Below are 11870 nucleotides of genomic sequence, written 5' to 3' on the forward strand. Positions count from 1 at the left end.
CAGTCACCTTTTTTCCACACCTATAACTGCTACTCTGCATAGGATGTGAAAAAAAATAAACAAAACAATAGAAATCATATTGTACCAAAGTATTCTATTCACCCTGTTCACTACTTTATCATTTTTTTCAACACTTATAGTCACTAAATTAACTATAATTATAATAAAGGTAAGTGCACTTTTCGAACACTAGTATAGTTATAGTGAGTAGGGAATATCGTATATACGAGGACTAAAAGTATTAGTAATTACTGTTATTTTATTATTTAGTTGATAAATTGAAGTGTTTGTTTTTTTAATTTAAAATTAACTAAACTAATTACTAAGAATGCAACAGATAATGAATTAGGAAAATAATCGAATAAGACCAATGAGATAAACAATACCCAGGAAAAGAATACACCTAGACTCCACCTATTATTCTGAATCTGAATTAAACGATTTATTCACCTGTGCCTTGATCCGTAGAAATTTCTAAATTATGTTAATATCTCGAAAGTAAGAACAACTGACTCTATGTTGATTAATTGAAATCTCTTTCTAATTAAAACCCCTATTGTCGCATTAACTCGATCTATAGATTCCCCTATTAGATTTAACTCTAATCGAGTAGATTTATGTCGTCCCATGCAACTTCACTCAATTATGCTATATCTACTTTTAAGCAGGGACTTTTACTCCACAAATTAAGCACATTAAACATGAATTAATATCCTCAAAATACTAAAACATGAAATAAGCATACATAATTGAGAACAAGAATCAAATATTTATCATGTAACTCGGAAATCAAATAATAAGATTCATCATAGTTTTCATTTTCCCTAGGTATCTAGGGAATTTAGTTCATCATCCTAAATAGAAATATCTCAAAGTTAAGATAACAACAAGACATAAAAAAACTCAATAAAACTTTTAAAGAAATTAAATGGAGATCTTCAATCTTGAAGGAGATCCGCTTTCGAGATGATTCTGATAGCGTTCTTCGAGTCTTTTATTCAATCTTCTCTGTATATCCTTTTGGGGTTCTCTTCTAATATATATTTATAAACTTTAGAATGCTCAGAAACCCAACAAATTGAGTTTTTCCGCGTAAAAGGGAAGCAGGGTGCGAAATCGACACGGGTTGGCATATGGGCATGTGACCAGCCCGTGTGGAAATGCCCAGGCCGTGTAGATATGAAAACAGCTCTTTTTGTCTGATTTTGGCCCCTTTTTAGCTCCTTTCGCTCCCCTATGCTCACCTAAGTATAGAAACATGAATTTAAAGGATTAGGAGCATCAAATTCACTAATTTACATAATAAATCATCCAAAAACGCGTTAAGAATGGAATTAAAAACATATTACTTTTATGGTTTATCAAACAGTACTACAGGATAAAATTTGATAGGAAAACGAACTTAACTAGATTTTACATTTTATAATACCTATACGTTGGAATGTGTAAATATTACTAATCATACTATAGTTAAAGCAGTTATGCTCTACCAAGACTTATTGGTTTAATGTTGCTGCATGCAAGTCAAATCTTGAGATATGGAAAAAAGTTGGTTCAGTTTATCGTCTCAAACGTTTGGATAATGATAATATACTTTGCATTTCTAAGGAGAGAATTTGAATTTAAACGTTGAAACGACACTATTAAAAAATACAACCATAAACTTTTAATATAGATATTAAAATGAAAATTAAAAATATAAAAAAATACCATAAAAGAATAAAGCAAAAAGGGTATGCCTTGATGGATGGAAATTCACATCAATTGCAAAATAAAGAAATCATATCACATCTGCAAAGATTATGAGGGTATCCCCTAATAAGTACACTTAACGGTTAACATTGCTCCACTTAAGAAACATGCAATGATGCAAATGCAGCATTCATTTCTCACTAATAATTTCACAGCCAAAGCCAAAAATAGTAACAGGGTTCCCATAGTTTTTGAACAACGCATTGAGTAACTCAACCGATGTAGGAATATAGATGAAAATCTCAGAGGTTGAAAAACATTGGTGTTGACAGAGAAAGGCGTTCAAACAGTACACAGAAAAGAAAAAATTGGGGGAAGATAATGGGTGTTGATCTCTGAGACTAAACACTTATGTCGGAGAAAGTTGGAGACTGAAAACGTGGTGGGGTTAAAAAATGCTATGTGAATCCATGTTTGAGTTCAATGAGTGAGCCACAAAAGGATGGATAAAGGAAAGGCCCATGCATTCAGAAGAGGTATTGCACTTTGTGATGATACCTTTGAATCTAGAGTTCAAGACAAAGGCAACCAAACTTGTAATTCACATGGGATTATTTTTATTGAATCGGTCGCATCCACCCCCAAATAGCTTTCACCCATCTGTAGATGTCCGGTCATACAATCTTGTTTCTCCCACATTGGTTAAATTGGTCTAATTTCGTATTTCTTTGGTGCCTCCAGTGACTAAAAAGGCTGTGGGCAGTGGATGAATGGCCTAACTTATACTACTCTCAATCTGTATCATACAATCCCAACCAAACTTTCTCCATGCGGGAGGGAAAGGATTTCCTTTTTCTTTTTGTGATGCAACCTTTTTCTTTTGGTTGTGTATTCCATATGCGATACAGCATTATTTAGGTGGGAATACCCTTAATTTGTTGCCAATCAGAAAAAGGATTGAGACTAGACTCATAGCTAGACAATGTTTGTCTTAATTTTCTGAATTTATGTAAAGGTGTGGCAGAAAAGGAGGACCCATGTCATGTTGCCAAGCAAAATGGTCAGCCAATGTTTGATGTAATTGAAGGAAAAGAAAATAATAATTAGAAAAAGAAGAAGCAGCCATAGTAATCTCCCTATATATTATTGAAACATGATTGAAGTATTAAATTGATCATAGTTACTATTAACCAGCAAAATAATTTCTAAAAGAAAATTGAGGGAATTCTATTTTAGGTCAAAACCTACAAGTTAATTTCTATAAAAATTATTCATGTATTTTTTTCTTACTAAACAATTAATATTAGGGTAAACAATTAAAATTTCAAACAAAAATTTTAGGTTAATTTATACAATCGATCCTCATATTTTTTTCATTTTGAGCAATTTAATTTTTTTCTTTTATGTTCTTTTGACTTTCTTTTTTTTTCTTCTTTATTTTCCATTCTCTTTTGCTTCTCCCTCTGTTTTCCTCCCCTTTTCATTTCTTTTAACATAGTTTTTTTTATATTTTTCATTTATTAAAACTAGTTCATAAGCTCGCCTCACTAAAAAAAATAAAAGTATATGGACTAGATTTAACAAATGGAAAACATAAAAAAAACTAAGTTAAAAGAAATGAAGAAGGAAGTAAAACAGAGGGAGAAGCAGAAGAGAATAAAAAATAAAGAAAAAAATAAAGTTAAAAGAACATAAAAAATTTAAATTGCTTAAAATGAAAAAAATATATGGATCAACTGTGAAATTTAACATAAAATTTTCGTTTAAAATAATGATTTAACGTGCCATATCAACTTACTGTTACACCGTTAACGGCTCAGTGACTACAATGTTAAAACACGATAACATAAATGATTAAAACATAACATTTCAGACATAAATAACTAAAATATTACCTAAATAAAATAAAAGTGAATATTTTAATAATTTAGCCTTCATATTATTACTAAACTCAGTGTTGAAGTAAAAGCAAAGAGATATAAGCAAATCGAGTAAAAGGAATTATTCTCAAACATTCAACTAATTAATCAACTAAAAGTTCCATAAAATAAAACAAACAAAATGAATGTTATTAAATGGAAAAGTAAAGACTTTTTTTTTTTTGAAAAATAAAATTCGACCCAATATTTATTAATAAAAATATAGCTGGTTTCATCACATTCACATGTGATCTTCTGAAATCCTCCCTCCCACCCACATGCAAAAGCATGCAACACACACCATGTTCCAATCTTTCCCTATATGCGCCTCTGGAAAAGCGAAGAAGAAGCGACTAATCAGTAATCACTATCAATAGCCATCAAATGCTGATACAAAAGCTGACATCCTTACACAATAACGTTGAAATAATTAGGGCAATGGCAAATGTATTTGAGATTAGGTGATGAACCTTCAGTTTTACTTACATATGCAGGGTATAGACCTACAAATCAATTCACCATTGTTTTTAAATTTCTTTTAGTAATACTTCTGACTTCTATTATTCAACTGCTACTACTTGCTAATCTGGAAAATATATATTTCTCTTCTAAAACTATTTTTTGGTACCTAACTTCCTGCTATACTAGGTCACCTTTGCAAGATTTTACTCACGAGGCATGGAAGTTTTTACCTCAAATTGGAAGAAAAAGTAAGAGAACGAAAAGATAAAATGAAAGAGTTAAAAAAAATAAATTTTAGTTTAAAATTTAGATCTAAAGGGACCCAAGTATAATCACTTTTTGAATAGAATAATCTTAGGGTCTGTTTGATTGCCAGTAAAATATTTTCCGTAAAATGATTTCTGGAAAATATTTTACTTTTCTGTAAAATGATTTACTGGAAAATATTTTCTGCTGCTTGGCAGATTTTTTGAAAATATTTTTCGGAAAAGTTGTTTTTACATATATTAATATATATTAATAAATTTTTATATTTTAAATTATTTTTACATATATTGCAATGATTTATTTATAATAATACTCAATTATTAAGCTACAATATTAATCGTTATAAATTGAAAAAAACTAATATCAAATAAATTATTTGTAATTGTGTTAAAAAAACAAGTATTGAATAATTAAAAAAACAAGTTACTGGAAAATCGATAAACAGAAGCAGTTTTCTACCGGAAATGAAGGAAGGAATGAAGGAGGCGATAGAGAGGAGAGCACGGAAAATGTCTTACGGAAATTGAAAGGGTAAGACATTTTCCCTAAAATGTAACCCATTTTTCCTTGTTTTGGAGTTCATTTTCCAAATGGAAAATGTTTTCCGCCAATCAAACGCTGGAAAAGTTGTAAATGATTTTCTGGAAAATCAATTCCGTCAATCAAACAGACCCTTAGTTTTGGTTCATTAAATTTTAGATTAAATTATACTTCAACGTCAATGAATTATTAGTAAATTTTCGTTTTAGTCATTAAACTTCAAAATGTTATCAAAATAGTCACTGAATTACACAAAAATTTTCATTTAAGATATTGGACTATTTAATCACTATTGTATGGCCTTCTATGTTCACACCGCTTACACCAACCGAAAGCTTTCATTCTCATTCTTTTCTACAGTTCGGTATTTTTCATGAAATAGCTCTGAACTTTACGAATATGTAAACCAAAATCCAAACAGTTTTCTTCTCTAATCTCCTAAACTAGCCGTCAAATCCACTTAGATCTGAGGTATGTTATTCTACTTGTCGATGAGTATTGATCCACTATATCAATTATCAAATTATCACTCGAAGCTAACTAGCTGGACTTTAAAAATAATAACTTTTGAATAATTAAGTGACTTAAATGAAAACTTTTCAATAATTAAATGGTCATTTTGTAACTTTTTGAAATTGAATGACCAAAATGTAAACTTACCAATAACTTAGTAACCATAAGTATAGTTTGGCCAAATTTGATGAGGCCAATTTTAAATAAAAATAAGGGAAATGTGCCCGTTTTGTGATATTTAGGGAAATATGCCAATTTTAAATGAAAACATATTTAACTTTTTTAGCGTATTAGCTTTTTTGGTCAAATGGTTAAATGTTAATAGTTTTATCTTTAAGTGTTGAGTTCAATTCCTCTCTTACTCATATTTGTATTTTTATTTCATATTGTTCTAAGTTTTTTTAATTAACAAAAAATATATTTTTTTTAAATTTTTTTATTTTTAAATCTTTTTAATTAATAACTCTTTTATTTATAAAATCAAATAATTATTGGAAATCATATAATAAAATATATATTTGATAAATTTGATATTTATCGTTATGTTAAATATATTTTATATTTTAAAAGCATCAACTATTTTTTTATATATTTTTATTTATATATAATATTTATGTGCCAAATATTTATTTTCTCCACTTATATTGTGGGTACGGTGATTTTCTAATATTACAAAATCAAATAATTATTTCAAATATCATTATTATTTTTATATGTAAAATATTTTAAATATAATTGTTTTTTCATCTACATTGTGACTATGCTATTTCAAATATTTTTATATGCGAAATATTTCAATTAGTTATTTGAAATACACATATAAAAATATATAATACTAAAATTTACTACACTCATGATATGGATTGAAAAATAAATATTACACATATAAAAATTATAATTACTAAAAAGAATGATATTTGACAATAATTATTTGATTCTATAAATAAAATAATTATTAATTAAAAATAAAAAATTTGAAAATAATATATTTATTAATTAAAAAAAAACTTGAAACAACTTAAAATAAAAAAAAATACTATGTGCTTAGAAAAGTAACTGAATTTGGGACTCAAATATTCACTATTATTTAACCATCTAACAAAAAGAACACTAATGTGTTAAAAACAATAATTAAAAATAAAAGCAAAGCTTGAAACAAAAATAAAAATATGCGGTAGAAAGAAACCAAACTCGAGACAGAATGACAAAACCACTAACATTTAATCATCTTATCAAAAAAACTGATTTATTAAAAGAGTCAGAAAGTGCGTCTGCAGGACATATTTTCAATAGAAAATGCTTTATTCGGTACATGTTTTCTGTTTCTTTCTTCAAAATCGACTTATTTCCCTAAATATAAAAAAAATATTCATTTCCCTAAATACATTTTAAAAACAGCATTTTCTCTAAAATTAATCTAAATAGTTTACCCTAGATTTTATTATTTTGTCCAACAAAACACCTAAAAAATTAAAATATATCCAAATCCCAGTTTTAATTAAAAAAATTGCGGAGGAGCAGGACACAAATCATGCACATTTGAAACTGCTAGTAAAACTTAATGATTTCTTTTCTCGGAGCTCAATGGATCATTGGAGTAGGGGTATGAGAGTGACCAATGGGTCGGGGTTTCATTATAATATTTTTCTTTGTATCCCGCAATTTCCGATATTTGATACAGTAAATTGGTGCCACTATTTCTACAGTTTGGGCATCCAATGTGTTCTCGGGGACCATCCATTACTCCTCAGCTTTTAATTATGACTGCTCTAACTAAAACAACAAAAGAAGAATACTTTGTGGAACAAGTTGGGATATCTGAAGATTTCATGTTTAAAATCCTTAGTTTATTCAGAAAAGGGAAGTGAATTGCAAAAGCATGTCATCCCAAGTTGATAACCTCACAATCCTAGCAGCCTGACCTGAGGGCTGTGAATTCAAAAAATTCCCATCGCACATCAAAGAGAGATTTTGACTGTGAGAATTGAGTTAAACTACATGGGCTCCTTGTATGTAGATGACATAAAAGAATAGGAAGCCTAATCGGTCTAGTAGTATTAAGCCCAATAAAATTGAGTTCCTTTCCCTCAATCTGACCCATCTTTGCCTCGCTTGCTCTTTCTGCAGTTCAAACTTTTGCATGTTGCTGTATGGTAGTATCAGTAAGGTTAAAGCTTATAAGTTAATTTGAAATGAGTTTAGTTACTCAACTAAATGCTTATAATGATTTCTTTTGATTGAAATTGATGATATAATTAATGTACTGCAATCATTTTAGGAAGAGAGAAAAGAATTATTCATTTTCTTATTAATTTCATTTTCAGTACAAAAGCAATTTGACATGGGATCAAACTGCATGGTGGCTAACTTGATCAGACAAACACAGAATCCAATTATTAACGAAAAATAAAATAAGGGAGGCACGTAAGTGGCATTTAGCTCTCAATTCAAGCCGAGAGCGAATGGAATATTGCTAGAATTTAGCCACTCATTTCCTTGTATAAATGGCTCAATAGTAAACTGAGTTGCCTCAGTGGAACTGTTGATGACCCTATAACCAGGCCAAGTTACTCTTGCACTCGTATTGGACCCTGGCCCTCGGTTCAGGTACTCCCCATAATAGAGGGTACTCAAAGCAAACGTCCCATTCCATTCTAACCATCCGGCAGGATCCACTGAATCATCAATGTACGAACGCATAATAACTGTCCTGGAATACTCTTTCCAAGGACGCCCCAAAAACGTCTTGAAAGATGATTTTACGGGGACTAAATCCGCAGCTGCAGCGATCTTGCAGTTCAGAATTGAAATCCCAGTGTTCTGGTTAGGGTCTTCTCTTCCTTGAGCGGTGAAAATGTTCTTCTGGTTTGGATTGGGTTTACGAGCATATAAATTGCAGCCCTGGAAAACAACAGCTGCGTTTCCGAATATAAAGTCCACTGTCCCGTATATGTCACATTCCCGATAGAATTGCCTAAGGGAATGGACGTAGAGAGTGTCTTGGTAAGCAACGAAGCTGCATTTGTAGAATGCAGAGAGGTCTGACCCACTCCTTAAAGCCACCGCTTGGTGTTTGCTCGGCCCCGCCGAGTTCTCGAAGGTTATCCCTTTCGCTATGAATCCCTCCCCCACCACAGCTGAAATATATTAAAAAGGGAAATATAAAGTACTACTACGATTAGTTGGATAACTGTCCACAATGATCAAAATAATTAAAAGTGGGGATCCAGGAAGGGAGATAAACGAAATCAATGAGAAGACCCACTTAGCATGTGAGCAGCAATAGAGTTCGTTGAAATTTTTGTAAAGTCTTTTCTAATTACTAGATTATGACTAGCAAATAAAGATTGGAATAATGGATTTGTTGTTCTAAATAATAATAATAATAAGTGGTGAAGACAAAAAACTTTCTCCCAGACATATTAATGATTAACGCGCTTCCGTCAATCCTGAGCTGCCGACACACGAAAATTTAAAAGCACAATAAACATTTTATGTTTTTCTATAATAAATTAAAAATATAAAACAAGTAACCGACGTCCTAAAAATCAAAGTTTTCGCCATTCATATAAAATGGATAAAACAATTGAATGCCTGGGACTGTAATCCCAAATCAGTGACAATGGACGAGCGCATGAGGAGTGTGGTGGTCCATCATTGAACGAACGTGGTTGCTTTTATCATTACATGCATATTGCCATCAAAGAGCTATCACTATTCACTGTCATCTGTATATGACTAGGCAGCATCCGGAGGGGAAATGAAATGACAAATAAAAGGAACCAAAAAGCCCATCAGCCGGATAGGTCACAATGGGCTTCATTTCTTTTCTTTTTTTGGTCAAAAATCAATGGTCAGATAAACCTTCCAACTAGTGAATGCATCCAATATGGATTATTACACTCGTGAGTCCTGAGACAATTATTTTACTAGCCAAAAAGTTTGTAAAAGAAATTAATACTCAATTCGTGGTAAATTAAAAAGTTAATGAGAAATTGGAACTCACCGACGGTGGCAGAACGGAAAGTCGTAAAGCCATCAACGACATTTCTGCTGGCCTTCACCACTGTCTTACCGATCCCATCTCCCACAAACATCAGCATTTTCTTCTTCTTTACCACCTCTACATTTTCAAGATAAGACCCTGCTTTTATATATATCACAAACCTGTTACAAACAAATGTAGTTAATCACCTCATTAGTCTCTCTTAATTAACGTTCTCAATGTAACATATAAGAGGAATAGCGCAAATTTGTCAGCTAAACTACCTTGTGTTACTATTATTTGGAGCAGCGGCAACAGCGTCGTTGATGGTAGTGAAGTTCCCAGTGCCATCCTTGGCAACTATGAGGTCGAACTCGGTTTCATTAACTGAAGCCTGTAGAAGTTTTCGATCTTTGCGGGATAACCACGAAGGGAACCCGTTTTTCAAGCGTCCCTGTTGAGGAAAATACTCGGATTTGGATTTGTTGACACCGGGGACTTTTTTGAGCATTACGAGAGAGTTGCTCACGTGATGAGTGATGTTGTGAAGACCCTTTTTGATAATGTTCCTAACATTTCCTTTGCTACGTGCGAACCCATCAAGACACGTATACTGGTTGGTCATCGCGGCGCTTAGAAATGTCTGCAAGTCGTGGTAGTTCCTGGAGACTGCTAATTTCTTAGGGGCGAGATCAGCAAGGGAAACTTTCAGCTCCTCCAGGGTGTCATCAAAAAGCTCTAGGCAATCGTTTATCGCTGCCTCTTCCCGTTTGCTGTAACTTTTGATCCGCTTTTCAATGCCGGTGCAGTTGGCAGAGGAGAGACGGACCTCGTACATTGTTTGGTTTAGAGTTGCTTGGATGAGCTCCGGCAGTGATTTGGAAGCGAGATCTGGAAGAACAGAGATGGTGGAGACGCAAAGGTCGGGGTATAAGGTCCCTTCACATGCTGAGTGAGCAATTTGGAGGTGATTGTGGACGTGTAAATGCTGGAGTTGTGTGGCTCTGGGGCTGTTTGTTAGAAGAGCTACGAACGAAAGCAAGACCAATACAAGTGCTGAAATGGGTAAAAGAACAAGCAAGGTCTTGGATCTTGCACTAGGATGATACATGTTCGATGCTAGTAAAAGAACAGAGAGTAGGAGAAGGAGAGAGCTTAGACCCTTAGTTACTGACAAATGGACAAAGGCGAATTGGCTGGTTGGCTATTAAATAAGCTTGGTGATCACTGTTGAGTAGAGTAATGTTTGTATTCGGAACTCACAAGATCGGCAGAGCTTGAAGGGAACTTTTGGCTTTTGGGGGCCTACCGTAACAGCCTAATCGAATCTGATGCTAGCTGTTTAGAGAGGAAATTAAGTTTTGAGTGGCAGATAGCATGAGGTGAATCTTTGTCGTGAATATGCAAATGTCAAGCAGCAGCACAATGTTCATGACAAATTGCGCCTCTAAGTAGTTGATTAAAGCCGCAGTCTTAACGATACGCATTTTTCTGTGACAGAAGCCGTATCTTTAAACTTGTAATAAAGAACCAAATGCCAGATTCATAAATTACAATTTTTTTTAAAATGCAGAGATTCGAAATACGAAAGAGTGCCAAATTTTTTGAACTTGGGAGCAGAAATGCACGTGACAAAATTAAAAGCCTGATGATGATGGTTGGGCTGGGTACGCCACGCTCATGCTTTCACTTAATACGTCCATCAACCACATCCATAAAGTGTTCCCATAAAATTCATAATTATGGAGAGAGTAATGAAGAATACCTCCTAATCTTAAACTTACTTTTTCTCAATAGCCCACATATAGCAAGAAGAGTTGATAACACTTAAGGACCAGTATTTTTGTCTTTATTCATGTTATGGTATTGGACCAACAAGAGGACAGACGGTGCTTATCATCACTACTATCTTCGACCTGTATATTTCAAACTTAAATTAAAACCATCATAGTGCCTAGCTAGATAGCATTAGCATATGGAAAAAGTTAATAAAGGCACCCAAAGGCTGTGCTTCCTTCCCCTTCTTTTGCGGCAAAATTTATATCCATATAATCTTTATATTATCAGGAAAATCGATTTAACACGTGGATATTTTCAATTGGTAAGTTGATAATATCATTTACAATATCAAATGTTGTAAAAGGAACAGTGTAATACCTCCAAAAATATATAGAGTCCACCAATGTTATGTTCGTAGGTTGGACTAGATTTGAGTAAAGTTAAGAATGAAGCCGATCTAGCCCACCAATAATTGTATTTTTCTAAATGACAAATATCTATATTTTATAATTAAAAGTGAGTTTGTTCTGTGGAAAATAATCTATGAAGAATATTTTTTTTAAATATCTCGATCCATCATCAATTGAGAATTATTTATTTTTTCTTTTGAAAAATTAATTTGAATTAAGTGAAATATTATTATATTAAAAATAACATTTTATTTCCATTTTAAAATATTAAATATTATTTTAATATAATATAATATAATTAAT

General features: G+C 32.3%; 1 protein-coding gene across 1 annotated transcript; it reads right to left on the reverse strand.

The window, feature by feature from the left end:
* Positions 1–7665: 7665 nt before the first annotated feature.
* LOC107912360 (pectinesterase) lies at positions 7666–10990 on the reverse strand. The gene is made up of 3 exons (XM_016840494.2): positions 9663–10990; positions 9400–9560; positions 7666–8530 (listed from the first exon to the last, which is right to left on the reverse strand). Exons 1-3 carry the CDS (start codon positions 10487–10489, stop codon positions 7836–7838), a joined length of 1683 nt encoding a protein of 560 aa, XP_016695983.2. The 5' UTR covers positions 10490–10990; the 3' UTR covers positions 7666–7835.
* Positions 10991–11870: the final 880 nt, after the last annotated feature.

The sequence above is a fragment of the Gossypium hirsutum genome, chromosome D11 (assembly GCF_007990345.1).
Source record: "Gossypium hirsutum isolate 1008001.06 chromosome D11, Gossypium_hirsutum_v2.1, whole genome shotgun sequence".
In the NCBI taxonomy this organism is placed as follows: domain Eukaryota; kingdom Viridiplantae; phylum Streptophyta; class Magnoliopsida; order Malvales; family Malvaceae; genus Gossypium; species Gossypium hirsutum.

Excerpts from the sequence above, each read along its gene's own strand:
- LOC107912360 (XM_016840494.2), bottom strand. The coding sequence starts at position 10,489 with ATGTATCATCCTAGTGCAAGATCCAAGACCTTGCTTGTTCTTTTACCC. Across the intron at positions 9,561-9,662 it reads CCAAATAATAGTAACACAAG|GTTTGTGATATATATAAAAG; the intron begins GTAGTTTAGCTG and ends TGTTTGTAACAG. Across the intron at positions 8,531-9,399 it reads TTTCCGTTCTGCCACCGTCG|CTGTGGTGGGGGAGGGATTC; the intron begins GTGAGTTCCAAT and ends AATATATTTCAG.